The sequence below is a fragment of the Coffea eugenioides genome, chromosome 11 (assembly GCF_003713205.1).
Source record: "Coffea eugenioides isolate CCC68of chromosome 11, Ceug_1.0, whole genome shotgun sequence".
Taxonomy (NCBI): domain Eukaryota; kingdom Viridiplantae; phylum Streptophyta; class Magnoliopsida; order Gentianales; family Rubiaceae; genus Coffea; species Coffea eugenioides.
The window spans coordinates 48,931,327-48,955,150 of record NC_040045.1 but is presented as its reverse complement, the minus strand read 5'-3'; the positions used below and the strand labels follow the sequence as shown (position 1 = coordinate 48,955,150).

Sequence of the window (23,824 nt, the reverse complement as noted above, 5' to 3'; positions counted from 1 at the left end):
GCTTGTATACGACATATTAATCTCAAATCGTGAAGTGGTACGAGTCTCTGTGAATGATTCTGATCTCCATTTGCTCCAATCCGAGGGAAAAGAAATACTTCGGTTGCGACTCTTATGTTAGATTTTAATCTCCATTTTTCTTTTGGTTTCATTGAAAACCAAGGATTGTTGCCTCTTTTTATTTGACTAAACGCATTGGTACTTCGTCTGCTAAACGATCGGTAGAATATAATCAGAATGAAAGGGGGTAACCATCCTTGCCAAAGTCTTCAATTTGCATGACTAGTAGGAATCCTGTGTACCTTTGAATTGCATCAATGCGTTATATTGTTTATACAAAAATGAAAAGAAAAATTTTGAACGCTCTTTATCTCAAATTCTACGGTTTTTTTTTTTTTTTTTGGCTAGTTAAAAATTTTTGTTTTAAATTTTCGTTATGTTGTTTTTTTGCTGGTTTTAAAATATTTGTAATCAATTATCCCAATCATCATCAACAAGGTCGTTGTAGTATAGTGGTGAGTATTCCCGCCTGTCACGCGGGTGACCCGGGTTCGATCCCCGGCAACGGCGTTTTGCTCTCAGCCTTTTTATCTACTGCGTTTCCACTATTATCAGTTAACCTAATAAACATTCTTCACCAGGCATATCAACAAGGTCGTTGTAGTATAGTGGTGAGTATTCCCGCCTGTCACGCGGGTGACCCGGGTTCGATCCCCGGCAACGGCGTTTTGCTCTCAGCCTTTTTTATCTACTGTGTTTCCGCTATTACCAGTTAACCTTATAAACATTCTTCAGCGGGCATGCTTAAACAAGGATCTGCCTTTTTATCTACTGCTTTTCTGCTATTACCAGTTAACCTTATAAACATTCTTGAGCAGGCATACCAATGTGCTTAAACAAGGAGAAAGGCTATCCAATTACCGAGGAAAGAGGAAGTTATTCCAGATGGTTGTGTAGCCAAATAATGATCCCAGATTGACTACACAATACACGTAGATAGCGGAGAAATTGACGATAGTTCAATGCCAATCTGTTTGCAAAGGTTTTGGAGAGTGTAATGCAACCTGAGTTTAAATTCCATATATTCTTGTTCTTTTCTCCATGTCCGGGACTTAAAAACAGATTAGTATCGCAGATAATCCTTCAATCATGCTCTCAAAATACGGGTGCAGTATAAAACCAAGCCAAAGTTTCTACCTTCATGTGGAAAGAAACAATAAGGATTCAACCACGGTCTGTTGGAACTTGGAAGTTGCATCAACTATTATTCTTTTCTCTACTCTAAAATATGCATATTGCGCAGATGTTACATTGGACCAGTTCATTAGTTCCATGAAAAAGGAACTAATACACGGACTTATCCGAACGTATAAAGGGTTGCATACTTGGAAAAAGAAGCAGTAAGTATTAAATTTTGAGCTATTGCAAAAACTAAAGGCCGTCGTCAATGCTGCTATGACTTTCACTTAGCAGAGCCGTTTGGTAATTTGGCAGTATCTGTGGCCGGGTTGAGCTCATCCCAAGCTTCGATCCAAGTGACCATGGCATCTGCAAGTTTGGTAAAGTAGGGATCTATCTTTCCTAGCTTCTCCTTAACTTGCTTTGACAGTTCTACATAGCACTTCTGGACTGTAGTGGAATCCTTTGAAAGAGTTGCTGACTGGAAGAACGGAATGATCTCTTCTTGCCAATAGATACCATTATACTCTTTCTTCAAGTTCACAAAAGGATTGCTAGCTTTGCTGTGCCAGATGTAGGGAAGCCCTGTCTTGATTCCCAGTCCCAAATGATCGCATATCACCTAAAAACATCAACAACCACCTAAAAGGTTAGGGAAACTAAATAAGTGCAGAGTAGATCATTTTCTCTTGATTTTACTGCATGCAATAAAAATATTTTGAAAAAGAGAAAGGAAAGACAGATGCAGCACCTTGGTACACCAGCCAGCCCACATGTCGTCGTAACGTCCAATTGGCTGACCCTCTCCCATGAGTCCAAAATACATCGCTGGGCCAATGAGGTCACGATCAAATGCTAGATTCATTCCACACATAGGAAAGAGGGTGCCCTTTGGTATTGTCATGACCGTGTTGACATACCTAATAAAATTAAAACATATATACTTGAGAATTCTGTATGCATTAATGCATGGACAAATGATTGAAAAGTTTGTTAAATACTAGAAGCTTGCTGAGCTAATCTGCGAAAGAAATGGAGACCTGGTATTTCTCTCAAGAGGCTTCACAAGCTGCGTGGGAGCATCATAATCGGGAATATTAAGCCAAAGGCCATGGGAAACGGCTGTAGGCACACCCTCACGAAGGCTGAATGGATAACCCCGGACAAAATCATTGCCTTCTTGGAAAGGATCATACAAAGTGTTGAAGAAATAGGGAGTCGATGGAGAGAGAATATTCTTAATGTGCTGTTCAAGCGCATTGATATCTTTGCCAGAAGGGTCTTTTGCAACCTGCACATCAATGGTGATCATTTGAAAAAAATATAAGCCCCGGAAGAAATATCTGTATCAGCTCCTGATTTTTACTACTGACTGAATATGTTCACAAGCGCAAAGAATTGAAGATCCAAGATCATTCAATCAATCAAAGGTATCCAACAGTGAAGATCGTAATAGTTTGAGATAGAGATATTTATTATTACTAGCTCTTTAACAGCAACTAAGATGCAAGATTAAATCATGAGGTGCCTAAAACGTCAGTATTAGTAGTGTGTGGCCTGCATGGCAAGTCCCGAAAATTGTGGTCAGTTTCAGCAATCGTTACTGTCGAACATAATGGATTAGTAGAGGTAAAGAATCAAGGCGACTTTCTGTTAACTGGAGTGCTAAAGTTCTTTTGACACTACGCGATGCTCGAAGGCAGTTCATTGATGCACCATGTGAATTTGCCTTGCCAGAACATGACCCCGTGCACACGCACCGGAAAAGTCTTAAAAGTTGTCTTTCCTTCTAAACAGAATAGTGGATGGCAACTAGGCATGCTGATTTAACTACATGAATACCCCACTTTTAAGAGGAAAAAGAACCATTTTTTATGCTACAGATAGAGAATGAAGGGCCAAAAGATCAGAATGACTCCGTCTTATTTTACGAAACTAGGTTTACGTGCTTATCTAGATACGTCAAGCACCACTTTGGCGGGAATCATTTTTCTCCTCTGATAGGTAAATTAATCTGTTAGCTATACAGCCGTAATAACAATTGGCTCCATTTACAGCGCCAACCTATAGCAACAAGCTATAACCAAGCCACCCAATGACGTAAAAGTGGATGCTGAAACTCAATATATAGTGCATTTAAGTGTCATGAAAGTTACTGCTTTTTTATCAGCCTCCTCCTCTCGTTACAAGATCGATTGTAACTTATTGTGGTCGTGAGATGAGTGGGAGAGGGAGAGTGTTAAGTATTTTGAGAATGGATAGATAGTCTAAGAATTGCATAGATCCAGTCGGATTATAGTCTTCATGAGTAAGAGAAATTTAGGTATAAGATTGAATGCAATACAAGCAAATATACTATCAATCTGATTCACTGGGAAATGTATAGTCCAATAGCCTCGTATAGTCCTTGACTATCCCTCATATAGTCCTTAATGAGTTTTGTTGAAGGTGTATATCGAAATTATTCACAAGTTTATCGGCAACAAACCAAACATCATGATCCACTAATCTGAATTATCCATTAAACACATAAACTTTACGTCAATTAGTACTGATAAACAGTGTTGCATCAGAAGAAGAAAAACGAAGGAAGGGCCAAGGGGCAAATGGGGAACTCACAAAGCAATCATCATCATAAACTTTACGTCAATTAGTACTGATAAACAGTGTTGCATCAGAAGAAGAAAAACGAAGGAAGGGCCAAGGGGCAAATGGGGAACTCACAAAGCAATCATCATCAATGGTATAGATGTACTTCTTCTTGGAAACCATGTAACCAAAGCAGCGGCAAGCAGAGTCCTTGAAGGAGATGCAACTAGCCCTGGGGCCCAACATTTTGTTAATGTCGTTACGATTATAGAGATCGTAGTCGAAGCCATCAGGGACCTTGATGGTTCTGGAAGGATCACCATCTTGGACGATGATGAGGTGGTAGGGCTGGAAGAAGGGCCTCCACATCTCCAAGAAATCAAGGTTTCTGATGGTTGGTATCACAATGTCGAGCTCATCTTTCAGAGGAGGGCTTGACGAAGCCATGATCTTCTTGCTTGTTTGAGTGAGAGATGAAAATGCTTCTATTTTTTTTGGGGGGTTTCCGGGGCTTGGATATGGAAGAGAAGAGCTGAGGAGAGCAGGATTGATTTGGTGGGGAGTTTATATAGGCATTGTTGCTTGTTGGTGGTACGGAGCTGGAGGGTTGCTTTGCATGCGGATGCGGGAACTCGTTTAAGATGCAAGTGGGCAAAATGGCAGCAGCGAGTGCGGTGGGTTCGGCACGAGTAGGGCAGTAGGGTGTCCAAAGTCAAAGGTGCATTATATGGCTAGGGACTGCTTCAAAGGGGCGGTTCCAGCCGGTGCGCCCTATTTTTGTTTTTTTTTTTTTTTTTTGGGATAATTTCAGAAACCTCCTCTGAGATTTTTGAAAATTTTATTTGGCTCTCTTAAGATTTCAAAAATTACACTTACCTCCCTTTTTCATTTAAAATAGCAATACTAACCTTAATATTTTAATTAAATTCTCTTGTTTCCATGTTAATACAAATGATGGATTTTATAATTTTTTTTCTTTTTCCTTCTTACTCATTTCTCTTATATTTCATTAGAAATATAGAAGAACGATCAATGTTGTCGCTAATATCTATTCAAATCAAAAGCTAAATTAGTAATATTTTTCTATGACTTTTAATAGCATCCAATTTTTTTGTAACACTTTTTTTGTATCAAAATCAAGAATAAGTCAACAATAATTAAAAACAAATGGCCCAAAATCACTACGAAACTATGATAGTTTCATCACTAAACTAGTCCATAAACTTTTGTTAAAAAAAAGTCCATAAACTTTAAAAAAAAAAAGGCAAGATAACACTTTCTTCTCCATCTTGAAGGAATTTATATTCCCAATAAAACACTACAAGAAAACCTATTATAGCAAAAGATTTATTGTTATAGTTGATTATTACATAACAAATATTGCCATGAAAATTTTGTGACTCCTTTTTTTTTATAATTGTGCCAAATTACTTTACAATTGTTTAGAAGAACGAATTCAACTTTATAAGATAAGGGTATTTTAGGATATTCATTAAATTATTGATCTTATTTTAAGGTTTGGTTACAAAAGTGTCAAATCAAGCGAGGTTAGTGTAAGTTTTATAACTTCAAGGGAACTAAGTAAAATAATCAGAAATCTCAAAGGAGGTTTTTGAAATTATACCTTTTGTTTTTGTATATTCTGATTGATGATCTTGTTTTTTCGAGTAAATTATTTTCTTTCTAACAGAGCAAAAATTTGCCAAACACAAGTTGATTTAATTAGTAATTTTCTTCAATAAAGATTGCGTATTTGAATTCCGTTGCCAACATGTAATGCTAGAGGCATACTTTCACGGAGGTGAAATCCACCCATGTTTTGCTTTTGAAAAAAAAAATAGAGTAAAAATTTTGTTCTATGCTTGTGGCAACTTTGCAATTTTCTAACCACAAACAGCCAACTGAAGGCATTCCCACAAAATATGTACCCAAAATGTTGATTTCATGGAGAAATTAAGAAAATATGCTTGGAGAAAAAGGAAATTTGTGTGATATTTGGAGTTAATCGGATTAGTTTAGGCCATGAATTGTGGCCTCTTTTGGTGTGGGATTTGATTGTTTTGGGATGGTAACCGTTAAGTTGATTCCTCGGCGGAAATGATGGGTTGAGCAGTAGGGGAAAGAAAAAAGTATAAGTGAGAGATTTGGATTCCGAGACCCTCGATTTATGCTAAAAAAAACAGTAATTGATTCCTGGCTCAAAATAGAAAATATCAATCACTTGGAAGTGCAACAATGGATCTTCCTTCCAGAAGCATTGGTTTACTTTATTTGGTTTCTCCGAAGACTAGTTCAAGGCGTATTGGTGTAGTAGACTAGTGGGCAGATGAGATCCGGAATTTGACACAATGGGAATAAATTATTGCTATTTCTAATTAACCGAAATTCTGCTAATTACAAGAGCACACAATATACTTCTATAGGGATACTAAGTGAACTTAAAAGAAATCTGCTGATTTATTAAACTAGAATCCATGAAAATCTCGATCCCACGAAAGTTCGTTTGAATTCAGTTCATTAAATAAACAAATCAAACTTGAACAAAATTTTAAATTCATTCAAATAATCGAACAAATTTAGATACTCGGATCTTTGGTTCGATTAGTTAGCCCTGTCCACAACCTACTCCTGTTTGATATTTCGCCAAAAAAGAAAAAAAAAATGTGGCCTTTTGTATCTGTCCATCCGATTTTAGATTACTGTTGTAAGAGCCCTTAGCTAACGATTATTGGATGGCCACCTAAAGATCACCAACGAGAGGCCGGGCCAAGAGACAGGCTATAACTTTTAATCAATTTTGGATCACAAAGCTTCCGGTGTTGCCGTGAATGTCATCGAGAGACCAGCCCAAAATTCACACTTACCAAACTGTTTTTGTGGGCTTCGTAACTCATATCGTTGGTCAGTCAAAACCCACCTCTCTCTCTCTCTCTTAAGCAGATGCTGCGGATGGAAAAAAATAAGTGGCTGTGTGTCCAATATTCAGTTTAGTTGGTGGCAACGTGAACAGACGGATAGTGAGGGTCTTCACTTTCCCGGGAAGAAGTTTTAGGGACCAAAAAAAAATCTCCTACGACCCCCCAAAAAAAAAAAAGAAAATTTGTTGCCGTTGGTATGTGTGGAAATTGGAGTAGTTTTGAGATTCCAGTCTATAAACCTGCTGTTGGCTTTGGCGCTCAAATTTCAATTGGCACCTTGCACGGGGTGTGGGAGCGGCAATCAAAGTATTATTGTGTCATTCTTTCTTATAATTAATTGATCCAAGTTAAGTTGTTCATTGATTTGGTACGAGCCCAGAAGTTGCAGAGGGGATTTAAATTCATTTGGCGTTGCAAGTCTCCGCTACCTGCAGCGTGGTTCAAAGGTACTAATATTTTTATTATTATGCATGATTGTTTGTTGGTGTTGTTGATCTGCATCTTGAACAAATGCATCCTGTATCTTGAACAAATGCTTCTAAATTCAACAACAACTAAACTTTTTGCTTAAATGATATGTTGTAAGCTTGTGAGAAGGGGCTTTAGGAATGGAATTTTGGAAGAAGGATAATTCGTGGTGCCCACATGAAATCGATTAGTTTCTGTCTGCTAGAAATAATTGACATGTCTCACATGTAGAACGTCTCAAGAGCCGGCCAAAAAACAGGTTTCAATTTGTCCTGTGTTAACAGATCGGTGATTTGTACATCAAATGTTACTCTAATATGCTGCCACTGTAATTATATCATCATTACCATTACGCCTCCTATACATTCAAGTTGATTGTCAATGACTTGATATCTTAAGGTGTAGTCCATTTGGTGCTTCAACTCTTGGGAACTTCATCAGCTCATCTCCCCCAACTTCTTCCCATCTGCATCATGCCAGACACAATATACAATTTAACACGCTGCCATGAATTAGAGACATAATATAATACCCAAAAAAAAAAAAATGGTTCACCTGTATGTTGTTACGAAATAATGAAGAAAAGCAGAAATTTCAGCAATTCCAAGCTCCTTTCCGGGGCACTGCCTTGTTCCTCCTCCGAATATTAAGAAGTAATTTTTGTTCTCCAGGTTTTTATCCTGTTTTTTATCAGATAGGTAGGAGTTTTGTTAGCCAGCCTCCAATAAAAACATTAATTCCACCCTCTAATATTGCACAAACACAGAGTTGATTATGAATACGAACCAGCCATCTCCAGGGATTAAATTTTAACGGATCAGGATAGAGGCACGGGTCATAATTAATCTCCCTAGTGTAGACATATATTCTCCAGCCTTTAGGAATAATGAACCCTGAAAAGTAAACAAAATACATATAAGTAAGGTGATAGGCATTTCTTTCTTGTAGTGAAAGCAGAACGATATATTATTGTTAAAGTAGAATTCTGCCTGGAAAACAAGGCTTCGACAATCATTGCAGATGGGGGGGCCTTAAGCTTTTTTCTTGTTTAAATTCCTCTTGAAGAATATATTATTTTATGAAGATCATATTTGCTCTATCCAGTGAGAGTCTGAGAGAGAATCGAGTTGCATCTTCTCTTTATCATCAAAAGTAGTTTGATTAAAATAATTCAGTTGGACAAGAGATAGGGAATGTCTCAGCTGGAATGGTAGGTGCAGCATGTGGATTATGATAGGGTAGGGTCCTTTTGATATCTCATACATGATGCATCATCCCTTGTACGTTTAGGCATTATAGTCTATACGCTCCTTTTTCTTTTCATTTCAGTATCGAAAAGAAGAAGGAAATATAAAGTTGCTACTTTAGCCCCCCACCCCCTGCAGGCAGATTATGAAGCTAATCAAATAAATATACAGCTCATGGTAATAAACCCACCATTCAGTTGCATGTCTTGAGTAGTTTTCCTCAAGACTCCATTCACAATAGTAGCTAATCTGGAGGTCTCATAGATCACCTGAATCAGGAAAATACTAATAAGAACCAAGTGTCAACAGCTTGAACATCCTTCCACCTAAATTTTCTCATGCATCTATCATTTTGGATACTTACTGCACGTGTGAAGCGCATTGACTTGTAGTCATCAAAATCAATAGGGTCCTCCGGCCTTTTCCTCTCTCTAATTGCCATATGTTCTTTCTACAGTAATAGAGATTTCCAGTTCAAGTTAGAATAAGATGCAAAAGAATTAACTAGTACTGATTTATTTAAGCATGGTAAACGAGTAAAAACACAGACTCACTCTGACTTCTTCAAGAACTTTTGGGTGATCATGAAGATATTTGACAGCCATCATTGAAGTAGTTGAAACAGTTTCGTAGCCAGAGTACAAAATGGTTATGATCAGATCAATCATCTGCTCATCCGTTAGTTTGTACTTGTTTACTTCATCATTCATAAGAAAGCCAAGCATATCACAGCTCGTCTTTCCAGAAGCTCTTCTCCCCTCTATAAGTTTTCTCAGCAGACTGACAATGTTTTTCCTTGCCTGCAGTACATTTCAATTATTAGTTACACCAAGCAATTTTAAACCTTCTTTCCAGTAGTAAAAGATGAGAGCGCATTTACCTGAAGTCCACGATGGTAATTAGTGCGCGGAAGGTTGATAGGCAGAGAAAGAGTTCCTAATACTAACATGAAAAATTCGGGCATAAATTCTTGAGCTATGGTTCCAGATTCAATGCCTGCAATCTGCTTTAAGGATGATACAAATGCCATCTGGAAAAAAGTTATTCAGCAGAGATGCAGATTAGAACAGGGGAAGAATGAGTTTAGAGGCAAATCTGTCTTTCACAGGAGTTTGGACAAACCTCTTTAGTTTTTTGCTGAATGTCAATCACCGAGTCACCCCAATTGCTTAGGTGGGATCTCATGAATTCATCAATTGTCGGCAAAAGGTGTTCTCTGATCACCGTGGGACTGATAAGAGAAAGCAATGCTCCTCTCATGTGCTTGTGAGCTGAACCATGAACAGCTGCAATGTTGCTTTTCCCCAAGATGTCTAGCATGGACTGGGGATAGCCAGGGACCAGCCCTTTCGCTTCATTCATCAGGATATATCTATTTAGCTCTGGATCCATTGAAACAATGGTTGGACAGCCCAGTATGTGGGATTTGAAAAAACTTCCATACCTGTTATCGTAACAAAAACAAGAAAGTTTTCAACAGTTGGAGGAACCATAAAGCCGGAGAGTGGCTGCTATATGACTTGTTTTACTGTTATATCCGAAACTAGCAGATATCCATCCAGCAGCACCTTCTTGTAAACATAATCAATTATGCCCGTCGACTTTTATGCACATAGATATTGCAAGCATCCTATTTAACGCTTTTCATGCACATATACATATTGCAATTTTCATGTGGTAGAAGTTACTTTTGTGCTGCACAGCTTCTAAGTATCATGCAAGCATCATACTTTGTGTCAAATAAAGGTAGCAAGGCACAATCTATATGTTACAACTAGGCAAGAGACCATTAGAATGTCAAAATCTGTACAATATACAAGGAGAATTACTAAGAAAGATACCATTACCTTGATCTCTGGTTCTTCATGAAGCCTGGACCTTGTTTGAGAAACTCAGTGGTCTCCCCAAATACTGGCCAACCCATAGTTCCGGGAGGCAAACCTTTCTTCCTGTACTTGACTTCATTCCACTTCAATAAAGCAGTGCTCAAGATGCAGAGCCCAAAAACCACGCCAAGAACTACCATTAGGACAGCCATTGATGCCCTCCAGAAGTTCAGACCACTTCAAAGAGAGCTGTAAAATTTGTTTAGGCCAGCTTCGTTGTAAAGCTAGTTGTAATCGTGTGCAGCTGTGTGTGTGTATATATAGGCCTGAGAACTGAGACACGGAGAGCAAGAGAGCAAGAGAGAGGGAGAGAGAATTAGGGGTGTGGGGAGATGGCTAATACGCCAAAAAGCATGCAACCTACAATTACAGAGGCGGGGCCTAGCCTTCAACCTCAAGTAAATCGATTTCAGACCAGGGAATTAGTAGTAGTAATTGGCAGTCTGATTCTAACTTTTCACTGGATATGGGAACCTTTTTGCGTTTTGACTCAGTATAGCGATTCAAGGCACCTAGAGGCTAGTGGAAAGCGTCTCTCTCTAGCATGCTACTACTAAGACTACTTGGTTTGCAACACCAATAATAAAAAGTAAACTCATTCTTATGGGAGGGAATAGGGCCCTAAGGTTGGAAACCCCTGAAGGAGTTCCCAAGGTTTATGGTCAAGATCTCGTCTCGTCACGTCACAACAATGAACCTTTGATGGTAAAAACTATTTTGCTCAATATTTCTTTTTGTAGTAGACACCAGCTTCTCTTTTATCATCTAAGAGTTGGAAAGGGGAAAAAAAAAACTCTCCATTCATGCAGTTGTTTTGTACTAATGGTTTTAATTTCTACAGCTTTTCTCTTTTCTTCATACTAATGTTACTTGCACTGATCTAGATATTGGTGTTCTGAAGAGAAAGGGACATTCAGTTCATCCAAAATTGTTCCTTTTTTTTTCCTTTCCCTTCTTTTTCCCCTTGTGAGCAGTTAATCAGATGGGTGCTATTGTGGGCAGAAGGAGAAAGCACATGCAAACCATCCATTTGAGTTGAGAGGAATAGCGGTCAAAGAGTTCACATGTAGCCTAAACAACAGATCTGCCCTGCCCTGGAATTACAAAAGTCACTAGAAGACACGGAGCCCTCTTGGTTAGCATGTGAAAAAGTGCGAGACGATACAGAAAGCCCCGGGAAGGAAAGGGAAATTGGGGGGGCATTGGGTTTGGGGGGATGGTCTTTGTTTCACTCCAACAGCAATTTCCAAATCTTAGGCTGCATCCGACACTAGGTTGAAGTTGAACCCTGTGGACTTTAAATTTCCTGAAACCTTCCTCGTGGCTTTTTGACTTTTCGGCCGATGTTCCGAGTAGCCATTCGTGCATTTGCTTCTCCACAGTCCATAGTCCATACCCACTGGCAAGTGGCAACTACCACTATGCATTATGCAATGCAAGTCCTTAATTCAACTGTGGGAAGAGACGAGAGCTCCTTTACTGAGCCTCACGTGACTCAGAGCCGATTTCCCTTTTCCTTTTGGGAAAATTTGGCTTCTTTCTAATAAATTGAATTCGCTCCTCTGAAAAATGATTAGATTGGACCCTCGTGCTCGTGGTGATAAAAATTCTCCTTCGCTAATCACATTGATTGACCTGGGGATGACCAATGTCTTTTCCGTTTTTTCCGTAAGCAAATGCATATCGATATCGGAATTCCACTTCTGCCATCGGAATTTTAACTAGTTCAAAGTATTACTACAAGTTTGAACGCGCTCATAACAAATGTCAGAAATTGCTCGGTTTGTCCTAGTTGAGTATGTCGGACCAACACTTTTTTTTTTTTTTTAGAGATTTCTCTTGATTTTTCTATGTATTATATTTTAAAGGTGAATTTTAATTCGAAACCGAGAACTTTGAAATGAGAGAGCACCGGGAATCCCGCTTATAAACCATTTTGATTGGCAACTGCTAAATTTATTGCAGAAAAAATGTTATTGCCAAGTGAACTTGTCATTTCTTTTGATTTATGTATTTATTTTAGCAAGGATTGAGGCTAGTTTTGGAATGACCTTAACGATTTTCTTTTATTCTTTTTTACTTTCAAGACTGAAGCTACGTACCCTGAACGAGCGACCAGGAATTTCTGCAAGCTATATCTTCACAATACTAGTAGTCTTTTCTCATATATATATATATATATATTCATTTCTTAAGATAGCAAAATGCTGGTTGAAAGTGAATTTTGAAGAAAGGCTGCATACTCCGATGTCATGCAATGTCCCATAAGAGATTTTGCATGGCAGTCGGCGAATTTGGATGCACAAGTTGTAACTAATAATCAATCTTACCTAGTATTTTTAGTTAGGGTGCAGCATTTAGTTGCTTTCGAACTACTACTTATTAAACTTGTCATCTGTTTTATAGTGGGATTCGTCAACTTCCCAACAACAAATGAACGATTAGCCTCTGCCCCAGGGCAAGGGTTAAACCTGGCCGGTGACTTGGGATGTCTTGAACTTGATATTCTTTTGTCCTGTTCAGTCTTTGGTTGCACTAAAAAATGAAAATTCTCATCCGAACATTCTTATGGATTGAAGATTGAAGTTGTGGTTGTTCAACAATGAGTCCTCCAAAGTACGGTACCGGATGCGTTTGGATTGTTATTAGTAGCAAAAAAAATTATTTACTTACATTATAAACATATTTTTTATTATACTTTTTTAAATCTCATATACATCACATCACGTGATCATTTTATCTTCTAAACGGAACCTTTTAAACATGTGCACTGCAATGTCTTGCCAATGATGAATTTCGGGGTGGTCTAAGCAGCAAAAGTCAGCGCTTGATGTGCGATCTCATGCATTCTGAAACTTGGCAGAATAATTATGGTCTAATCCGATTCAATCATCTCACAAATTAAATTAAGAACAGAACATAAAACGGGGATGCGTCAATTAGAGACTAGTTGAGTAAGGTGAGGTTATTATTTCAGTGAAATGAAGATTTGTTATTTAGCTCAGCTCGCAATGAACTTGCCATCCCCCAGAACGAAAGAGAGTCGGATTACTCCGAGCGATTGCGGATTAGATAAGAGTTCTAATTTGCGGTTGTGTACGGTACACAAGCTGTTCATGCTTGAACTGTCTTATCAGTTGGTAAGATCATTGATGCATTAGGAGACGTGGTTTGTCCTGCAAATTTTCTTTCTTTCCCCTCCTCATTATCTCCTCTCCTCTTTACGTTCATTTTGTTTGTTGACTTTTGAGTGAGAAGCGGATGGCTTGTCTTGATGTGGCTCAAAAAGGTTGATTGGATGGTAACTTGAACAAAAGTGTGGATCCATGGAGAGATCCTTAGAAAGCGATCTGACACTATACAGGCAGCGTTTCCCTTTTGCAATTTAAAGAAAACCCAGGCCAACCCTCCTTTTCCTCCTCAACTTGCTCTTACTGCTTTCGGACCAGCTTTCACATAGCATGCTAATGCCTTCTTCCATTTTGCTACCTTTTTTTTTCTATAGAAGGAAGAAAAAAAAGGAAAGGAAAGGAAAAGAAAGATGAGCGACACCAGTACTAAACGACAGACTGGAAATTTTTTAGAATCTTATCAAAATTTGTTGACGTCTACTCCATTTCTTTGGCAGCGTAAAACCAACAGGATGAAAAGAAGAAAGTCATAAAAAGGAAGAGGGAGGATGCTTTGCATAGAAAATTTGAACCACGCATCCATATTCAACAGGACCGTTTTGGAGGCATATACAACATGGACGTGGATGGATGGATGGATTGATTACATACCGAATTAAGCTTCTACAAGATTGTCATGTTTTACGAGCAATTCTTTCAACTTCCCTTATGATTGGTGAACTCTAATAATGATATGTCACTCGGGTTTTGATGAGATGGTGTCTTTATCTTCAGATCACCGGAGTTACTACCAAACCACCCCTTCTTCTTAATACTAGTTATTATTAATTAATACCCATTTGAGCGTGTGATATCATATGCGAACATTTGTCTAGCCATGTGGATGACAAATGGCAATATGGATATGGCTCTTCTCTTTAGTTCATTATATTTGATTTTATCTTCCTTGTCATCTATGGATCTCCATGATTTGCCGACACATGATACGAATTAATACCAAAATGATGGCGACCTAGGGGGCCAAATGGACTGGTTCAAAGCCGCCACAGTTTGCAAGAGTAGTAGTGCTACTCCACTAAGTACAAGTCATTCGTTTGGCGGAACTTAATTCAATGGGTCAGGTGAGGGAAGTGAGATTGGGCGGTGGAGTAGGGGAAAATTACACCACTGATTACTGCTAGGATCTACTATTGTAGAAACAAGGGTGCTTTTACATTTAAGAATTAATCTTATATACACTGGCAGACAGTGTGTAAACGATCAGCGTCGGATGATTGATAATTATTTAAAATTTAACTTTTACATATATGTCATGAATCCAACGATAATAGTATTATGTATATACTATCAGTGTATATAAAATTTACTCTTTAATTGAACATTTTACATGCATGGCATCGAAAGAAGAAGGCGAAGGAGATAGGGCTGCGTGAGGGATAGACACCAAAGGGAGAAATAAAATCCTTTATTAAGTGCACCAACTGCACAAAAGAAAGGATGGATACAATTAATAGGCTGCAAAAAGGTTACGTTTGAGAGAGAGAGAGAGCTGGGGCTGGGGCTGGGGCTGGCTGGTCTTTGAACCGGATAGTAGATAGAACTTAGAAGGGAGGAATGTCCACCCACACGCACGCACGCACGCATTAAAGAAGAAGGAAGTAAACGAAGGAGTTGAATGATGGATGAATCCAGAAATTGAAAGCCCTACTACTATTTTTCTTCCTTCTTCGTTTCCTACTCCTTGTCTTCTTTGGCTTCTGCTTCATTAAATGAGTGATGTACATTGAAAACCCACACAGGGCAGAGAAGGGGGGCCCCAGCCAGACCTGCCCGCACGCACGCACGAGGGCCTCTCTTTTGTTTTCTTGTGCTTTTCAGTTTTTCCTATTTCGTCTGCTACTGCCTTTTTTCATTTTTTCTTTTTCTTGTGCGCGGGGGGGAACTGCCCTCCTTCTCAGTTTCTCAGCCTCCACTGTCTTCCAGGCCCTCTCTCCCCTTTTACCACAATTAGGAACGCGTCCTTCTCATAAAAGTTCCTGTTTATGATATGTACGAGAGGCGAGCGCGCGTATCAATTAAACGTTTATTGTTCTGTACGTGTGCGTGGTTTCACAACACAATTCTGCACGCACGTACCGCTCCCTACCCTGGTCGTGTAATATCTATCCACCGCTACAGCACTTATCTTTTTGAGGGCCTTCTTGTGTGTTTCCAGCAATAATGTTATTAAACTCGAACCGGATAGTGAATCGAAAAATCTTCTGATTAAGTTTGACCTATTTTCAAAGATTTAATAATTTTTTATTTATTTTAATATTAACATTTTTTAATGAAACTAAAATATTTATTTTAAAAAATAAAAATCGATTGAACCTCTCGATTTTTATCAGTTCAATCAATTCTTGATCAATTCTTGATCGATTCAATCAATTCTTTAATTTTTTAATTAAACCGGACTAAAGGCATGGAACCGACCGATCCGATTCGATTTTCAAAACATTTGTTTCCAGAGATATTCAATGGGACGTCTCTAAATGTAAATGTATGTATGCACGTACATATGTATCTACATAGGTTTGTACGTAGCTGTTGTAGCTGTCTGACATGATGATTGAATGAATTCATGTTAGACGTGTAGATCTGACCTTGTCGATTAATTTGTCATCTTGTATGGAATGATCTCATATCACGGACGGATCCTCAAGTAACGCAGCTTAATTGGCTATGATAATCAAGTTTTCAGAAACCATCTCAATCTGAAATGATTTGCCAAAGGATACATGGCGCTGTCGGATATGCCAAACTTTTATCCCCAATTAGAGAAGGGCTCTAAAATCAGGACTGCTTGTGTGGAAACGGATATCATACCCGTAAAACAAACACAAACACAAACACAGGTGTGGCTTAGATTTCAAGTATGCAAATCTACTATTAATTACCATGACTGTGTTAGTACAGTATAGATGACATGAAAGATGGGGTGTGATTTTAATTTTGTTGTTTTGTTTAGTGAGGTCTTATCCCGGGAGGAGGGATGGAGACGGGGTTGTTGGGGACTTGGACCGTGACGAGATGATTGAGTGCACGTGTGGGGCGATTCAGCCCTCGTGCGGTCGTTTTATTCACTCAATTCATTCACTTTTGTCCTTGTCTCTCTGTACTACTGCACTGCACTCATTAATTAATTAGCTAAACTAATGATTTGTCTTCCCCCTTTTTTTTAAAATTTTTTTTTCCCTTTTTTCCCCCATTTTCTAGTGTTGTGTGTGTGTGTGTGTGTGTTGGGGGGATATTTTCCTTCTGTCCTGTTTCTTTGGCATTCCAAGTTCCAACTCCAGGGAGTCCACACAGTCAAAAACCTGAGGGGTCCTGTTTCCTGACTTACAATTATCTACACTGCTTTCTGGTTCTTTAAAGTCGAAATTAATAACTAATCGATCAAACCTGTAACCCCAAATCAACAAGAAAGAATGAAAGATGATGATCTGTTTTTTTTTTTTTTCCTTGTTTTCCAAGAAGGTAGATGAGGGCATTTAGCAAAGCGTCGCTGTCACCCTGGGGGAATGGGACGATGATGATGGTCCAATATCCAGAGTGTCTCTCTCTATCCAGAGGGAATTGCATAGTCCCATTGCCATTGCTGCTGGTGCTGCTGGCTTCTGCAGCCTATTCCTTGCTAGCTGAGAGGCCTGAGCTCCCCTGTCTGCGTTGCTAGTGTTTAGTGTTCACCATACAGGAACAGGATACACCCACCCTTAATTTCTGCCCACCCCATTTACTCTCTGCTTTAAATTCCTCCCACTTCCTTTTCAACTGCCTCTTTTTTATTCTTTAGAACGGTATTAACTTCTCTTAACTGGCCACTCCTGCCCACTTTCTACTTTACCATTTCTCGCATTCTTTCATCGCACCACCAGTTTCTTTTAGCCTGAGGCTTTTCCTAAGCTTCACATTTCTGAAAATGGGGTAATTCAACTGATCGCTCCACATGAGAAATTATGTTATCAATTGCTATGTGTACACTTGTTGTCGCTGGGGAAAAAAAAAAATCCTTTGACTGGTACATCTTGCATTGTTATTTGTTTAACCCAGAGTTAAAAAAAGAAGGAAAGAAATTATAAGCAATCGCCCTTGAGGTTTGACGAGTTGACGCCCCTTTTAGGATGGGGTTCAATTGAATGATAAGATAAAAAAGATTATAAATAAGAGATTTTGGATTTAAATTATCTTATTTAAAAAGATAGAGAGAGTGTGTTGATACCCCTTTCCATTTCCTAATCGGAGTTCATCGACGGGAACAGAAATTTTTTTTTTTTTTTTTAAAGAGAGAGTGTGTGTTGATGCCCTTTTGGAGAAGGGTTGGATAATAAAGTGAGAGAAGTTATAAGTAAAAAATTGAATTCAATTCCTCTTATTTTAGAGAGAGAGAGAGAGTTGATGCCTCTTTCCTTTTCCTAATCGTAATTAGGCGAGGGGGGCAACTACCCCCACAATGGGACTTATTGCTAATTATTTCTACTGCAAATTACTAAATGCTTGTTATTAAATACGTCAGAACCATAAAGGAATTCGACTGCACAAATTAAGTACCTCTAACTTCCATCCTTCTTGTTCAGTACTTCTTAACTTTTGGCAGCCGCTCAATCTAGCGGTACTATCCCATAACCTAAAACCAACGTCCTACTGGCCCTTCCAAAGTAAATTTTTTTAAAATTTATTTTATTTTTATAAAAAAATAATAAAAACAACACCCGCCCTACCAAAAATAAAAGACAAATAACAATATAGTTTAAGAAAAAGTTATAAAGCATTTAACCATAAACTATATCTAATCAATTTTTATATATATTTGATCTAAATTGAAGCCAACCACTAAGAATAATCTTGAGTATTATTAATTATTTTCTGTACTTTTATTATTTTTGTATGATTGTTAGGGGTATTTTAAGATATTATTAGTTTTTCATTTGTATTTTTAGATGCCAATATTTGTAATCTTTGTGGTCAATTCTTGATTTTTATACTTATCATATTATGGGGGGTAAAATTAATTATATTCTAAAAATATTAAACCAAATTGAAGGTTATGGGTTTTTTTTTTGTCTTTGGTCCCTCAACTTAGAGGATGAATACAGAATCAACTATAAATTTCTTTCAGAAGAAAAGTTAATACCATTTATCCAAATTCATATCACAAAAAATAAAACTTGGTTCTTTTATTTTGAAGATACAAATGTAAGTACATTGTAAAGGTGTAAAACTAAGTTTGGATTGCAGCTTTTCGTCGGAAAATTACGTTGTTTTCCGTGATCACATTTCCCTATTACCTTTTTTCCTTACATACATCAAATTTCTACAGTAATTTTTCCATGAAAAATCACGGAAAATGCAATCCAAACACAATAAATTGCAAGGTATGGGAGTTTTTCTTTTGCTTCAAATTTAACTCTTTATTTTGGAGGTTGAAATAGCACGGGTTAGGATGCTAATTAAGGAAATTTTTCTATGGTTTCTTTTGAAACTTTTAAGAGTGAAGTCGTGAATTCTGTTAGACAGTCAGTTTATAGCTTAATGGTTTCTAGCTAAGACTAACCAGCAAAGTGTTTTCTGGATTCAAATTACAAGCTGTCATATATATATTTTTTTGTCAACACAGGGAGTGTCCCAATCTTCAGCCAGACTAATCTCCTTGTACTTGTGCACCCCGCCCCCCAAAAATACACAAGACAGTAGAAGGGGTCGAACCCGATCACACGGTATCAGAACCTAACTAGGCAACCCCAACTCCAGCCGAGCAAACCCTGAGGGGCACCACGCGGCCGCTACGTAGGCCTGTCAACGGGTCGGGTCTAGACCCGGATCCGGACCGGATCCGTGAAATTATTGCGGGTATGGGTAGGGATTTAATTCCGTTTCCCGGATCCGTTTTGTCAAACAAAAAAAACGGGTCGGATACGGAATATAGTATTCCGACCCGTATTAGACCCGGATCCGGATATAAATGAATTAATAATTTAAAAAATATATATTTATCAATATAATTTGATTAGGGTGATGTATTTTAATAAAGTTAATTTGATTTCTTTTCTTATTTAGTTTTTTCTTTGCATTAGTTAGAAATTAGTTTACAAATATATTTTTTTCTCATTTTTATTAGAAATTATAAATTTTGGTAAATTTGTTCGGGTAGACCCGGATCCGGACCCGCCGGATCCGGATCCGGAACATAGAATAAAAGACCCGTCGGGTAAACGGGTCGGATCCGGATCCGGCATAGTAATTCGGGTCCGGGTCCGGAATAATGAATTCCGGCCCGGACCCGGCCCGTTGACAGCCCTACCGCTACGAGGAGCTCTGGTCATCAAAAAGTTTCACAGTCACTCGAGGTCTCGAAAACATTCAAATTAATTTCGCTTTCTTCTTCCTCTTGAAATGATGTATGAATGCATCCTTTCTGCAAATGATAATGGAATGCAGACTTGAAATGCGTTTATTCTCTCCTTCAAAGGAAGACAGCCATAACTGGGTGGTCGAGTGAGGATACAAGAAAAGATTGGTACCAGCTAATATGTAGTATAGTAGCATAAAATTTGCATGATGAAGGGATACAAACGCACACGTTACTATTGGATTTTCTTGGAAAAGTTGTGAGTAGTAGTACTAGTACTAGCTAGGAACGTATGTACGGTGTAATATGGGTGCGCTTCCAACCAACATATTGCAAAAGAATCTTAGCTTTTGGTTGGCTCCATTGATCACTGGATGCCCCAAATTTTCTTGCAAAGTTTTTTTTTTGGGTTCAAGGCACCCCACCCCATGTGTAAAAGGGTCCCCATTTCACTTTGTTTGATGCTTTTAAGTGCGCTTGTCTTTGCTGCTGTTTCTTTCGCTTACCTTTGTGTTTGTTTTCTTCTAAGTAAAGATCTGTAATAATTACTAGTACTACACATAGCATAATAATGATAAATATGGCGATCGGTGACTGCATGCAGACCAGTGAGTCCGTAGCGTAGTGAACCCCTCCAAAGTCCAAAGTCCAAATCTTGCTAACTACCAAGTATTATTAACTAAGCTACTAGCACTACCTCTCTTTGATGATTTGATCTTTGGTCCTGTGTCTCTCTTCTTCCATGTTTCTACCTTTTGATGGAAACTGAACTCTCGAGCAGCGCACATTTTGCATCCTTACGTTGAAAAGGGGATACCGGCACCATGTGATCCGGTGACTGCTTGGCCACAATGGGAAAAATGGAAATTTTGCCCAACCATAGGTGTGCCCAGCTGCCCAGTCCCCCCCCACCATCCCCACCACCACCTTCCTTGTGTGGGTCTTCTCATTCTGTTGGTCTCTTATGTTCAGTCAGATTACTCAGATTCTCCAGACCCCCCCTTCTAGTCTCTACACATAAAAGATGTGCGAAATTTTCAAACTGCATGTTACCCCCTCGTGGGATTATCGTAATCGTCCTCGGTACCATAATCATCAACAAATTGACCCTTTCTATCCATACCTCACTCTTTTCAAACCAACAAGCCTACCCTGTCCTTGCGTTTCCTGCACCCCATAAAAAGAGCTTGGGCCTATCTATTTATTTGTTTCCCCCTTTCATCTACCTCGTGAGAACCTTGCTTAATTGAGGACGAACAAATGGAGCAAGCAATTATTGTCTACCCATTAATTGTAGAGATAGTACTGAGATCAGTCTATTTCTTTTCTTCGTCCGTCAGAACAAATTAAAGAGAAAATACTGCTACTTACTATATACGTGTGCTTTACATCTCTCAAGCAAAACAGAGAGAATACTATAATGACTTGGGAGTCAAGATGGTTGTGATGTTTGTGTGTTGAACTCTTGAGATGGAAGTCAATTTTGGGAGTATACAGGACCATGAGCTATAGAACTGATCTACCTCATCAACCGCATGCATGCACATTTATTAGCCTTTTTTATCTTTCAGACTCATGCTGACACAGTTTTATGGTGCCCAAGAAAGTGGGGGACCTAAGTATTAAAAGGGCGTTCTTATCATTTGCAAACAAAGAATTCGGAGGATTTTATTGCTTTAAATTGATGATGCGGACTTTTGCTATACCCCTTTTTTAACTCTCAGTTTCGAGATAAAATGACCTCTCGCACTCAGCATACGCCTTTTGCACGTAAATTTTCTACTTCTGCAACTTGCATCACCATCATATCTCACATCTTATGAGCTCACCCATTTTCTACGGATCGAAGTATTAACATCATCCATTGATTATATGATTGTTACAACCCCAAATGAAAATATCTTAGATTGGATCGATTGACTAGTTGTTAGATTGTAATTTCCTGTCTTCAATATAGTATATTCTAGTAGTTTTGACGCCTCCTCCTTCCCGTGTGATTTGGTCACGACTCGATGTCCTATAGCCGGCTGGCTGGCTAATTGTTGTTGGGATTACAAACAAAACACTTGCAGTTCCCAATCCCTTAGCAAAAGTTAAGGTACTACCCATTTGTATCAAGAAACTTAGGAAGGAGCACAATTTGCCTCGAAAGGAGCATATTCGTTGAATTTCAAATTGCAAATAAAATGTATAGGCAAGCAGCAATAATAAAGCGGTGATTAAAAGATTCCCTGGCTCGAGACATTCTTTGAATGGGGCTGCATTGGGGGCAGAAATTTAGGAGATCGATGATGCCATGGTAGTCAACGACGGGAAGAAAATAGGACCATATTGAAGCCATACAGGTTTGCTCGTATTAAATCTCCTCGTAAAATACACGAGAGAGTGACAAAAAAGACTCTGTCCTCGATCGAAATCTCGCATCCACCAATAACATAACATGAAGCCCATTAATCATGCAAAAGAGCAACATCGAAGCACGTTAATGCAGTAGTATTAGGTTAATCATGTAGATCTGATATCCCCCCCACTAGATAATGCCGGTAATAGCCTATTAGAATTAAATAATTAGCAAGCGATTTAATTTGTTGAAACCCTTTCTTGGCTAGCATGTGTTGGATGCATCATAATCTACCTAATCACATGCTCTAGACCAGGATAATCAAAGAGGGTAGTGTGAAAGATTTATTGTTGTAGCGGAGATGTAATCCCTTTTCTTCGGATTCTTCTTCTTCTTCATCCATTCTCTTTGTTTCTTTAGTGTAGGTGACTTTGACTAATATTTCGAGCATTTTGACCCTCCGAATTAGTGCTTAATTAATGTGTTGTTAACGTTAACAAAACTCAACTACTGTGACGCTGGCAATGGACTGTCGTGTCAGTATACTTGCACTATCTTTCAAAAAAGAAATATATATATATAAAGGATGCGTATAGTAATCAAAAGACCATTGGTGACTGTTTTATTAAATAAAAAAAAAAGGGACATAAATGAATGAAAATCTAAAACTATTACTTAACCAAGGCTAGAATTGGAATTTATTTATTAAAAAAAGAAAGACAAAGAAGATAAGGTCAGACTTGAAATTATATAACTTCTAAGGCTTCGTTTGAATAGAAAGAAGGCTGTGTGGGAGAGTAAACTGCAAGAAAGTAAAGGTACAAGAAAATAAATATTATATTCCCATACGCATTTGTTATCGAGAAAATGAGGAGTTCGTAGCAGTTATTAAATTTTTTATGTCTAACTAATTATTTTCCTTCAAAATCTTGCAAATTTTGCAAGACATGAAACTAAGGAAAGTTCAAGAAAGTTTTTCAATTTTGATTCGAACCAATCATCGCATGATTTAAAGGAAAAAAAAAACTAGTTTCCCTTACTTTTTCATACACTTCTTTGCAGACAAATATTACGTAATTGTTGGATTTCACAAATTTCAAGGTGCCGAGTATTTTAAGAATGGCTGGGTTTTGGGACGGTCACCATTTCTTAACGGGCCATTTTTACATTGAAGCTGGTTTTTTGGGCTGCTTCGTTTCCATACGTTTACGTGGGCTGAAGAACTGTCCAACAAAGGATCGTTGAAGACTGAAGTAGCACGGCCCAGAAGATCCTGCATGATGGACCATAGCACAGAAGGTATTGGGCCTCCCAGTCTCCCACGTTTTCCTTTGTCCTACATGCATGTGATATAAACACGCGTTGTCATTTTTTGAATTTCCTAATCTACCGTTAATTATAAGGACAAATTGATCGCAATCTATTCCAAAAAAACAACTCGCCACAATCAGCAGATAGTTATCCCCTTGAAATCTAATTACAAGTTTCTCAGACTAACTCTTCTACATTCTCATTTTCTTTTCATCGTGTTTTAAACACTCCATTTGGATTAGCTGTTTTTAGGGATATTTTTGAAAAATTTTACTGTAGCAGTGTATATGAAAAATTTTTATTATAAATTTTTTTTGAAATATTTGATATATTATATGGATGAGATGTTTTTTGAGTTATTGTCTA

General features: G+C 38.3%; 2 protein-coding genes and 2 non-coding genes across 4 annotated transcripts; 2 read left to right on the top strand and 2 right to left on the bottom strand.

Moving 5' to 3' along the window:
• The first annotated feature begins 498 nt into the window (after positions 1-498).
• Positions 499-570, top strand: TRNAD-GUC. The gene has a single exon. It is a non-coding gene; the product is annotated as a tRNA-Asp (tRNA).
• An 84-nt stretch (positions 571-654) lies between these two features.
• TRNAD-GUC lies at positions 655-726 on the top strand. The gene has a single exon. It is a non-coding gene; the product is annotated as a tRNA-Asp (tRNA).
• A 736-nt stretch (positions 727-1,462) lies between these two features.
• On the bottom strand, positions 1,463-4,215 carry LOC113754368 (probable UDP-arabinopyranose mutase 1). Its single transcript, XM_027298761.1, has 4 exons — positions 3,904-4,215; positions 2,220-2,470; positions 1,931-2,099; positions 1,463-1,801 (listed from the first exon to the last, which is right to left on the bottom strand). The coding sequence occupies exons 1-4, from the start codon at positions 4,213-4,215 to the stop codon at positions 1,463-1,465; spliced, it is 1,071 nt and encodes a 356-aa protein (XP_027154562.1).
• Positions 4,216-7,321: 3,106 nt separating this feature from the next.
• On the bottom strand, positions 7,322-10,598 carry LOC113754367 (cytochrome P450 85A1-like). The gene is made up of 9 exons (XM_027298760.1): positions 10,249-10,598; positions 9,524-9,845; positions 9,282-9,431; positions 8,956-9,201; positions 8,766-8,852; positions 8,592-8,670; positions 7,941-8,047; positions 7,710-7,834; positions 7,322-7,620 (listed from the first exon to the last, which is right to left on the bottom strand). Exons 1-9 carry the CDS (start codon positions 10,437-10,439, stop codon positions 7,533-7,535), a joined length of 1,395 nt encoding a protein of 464 aa, XP_027154561.1. The 5' UTR covers positions 10,440-10,598; the 3' UTR covers positions 7,322-7,532.
• Positions 10,599-23,824: the final 13,226 nt, after the last annotated feature.

What these genes read in the sequence shown, in the direction of transcription:
- LOC113754368 (XM_027298761.1), bottom strand. Translation starts at nt 4,215, where the DNA reads ATGGCTTCGTCAAGCCCTCCTCTGAAAGATGAGCTCGACATTGTGATA. An exon ending in CCATTGATGATGATTGCTTT is followed by an intron (nt 2,471 to 3,903) that starts GTGAGTTCCCCA and finishes ATTGATGTGCAG; the next exon opens with GTTGCAAAAGACCCTTCTGG. An exon ending in CCTCTTGAGAGAAATACCAG is followed by an intron (nt 2,100 to 2,219) that starts GTCTCCATTTCT and finishes TAATTTTATTAG; the next exon opens with GTATGTCAACACGGTCATGA.
- LOC113754367 (XM_027298760.1), bottom strand. Translation starts at nt 10,439, where the DNA reads ATGGCTGTCCTAATGGTAGTTCTTGGCGTGGTTTTTGGGCTCTGCATC. An exon ending in ATGAAGAACCAGAGATCAAG is followed by an intron (nt 9,846 to 10,248) that starts GTAATGGTATCT and finishes TTACGATAACAG; the next exon opens with GTATGGAAGTTTTTTCAAAT. An exon ending in ATTACCATCGTGGACTTCAG is followed by an intron (nt 9,202 to 9,281) that starts GTAAATGCGCTC and finishes AATGTACTGCAG; the next exon opens with GCAAGGAAAAACATTGTCAG.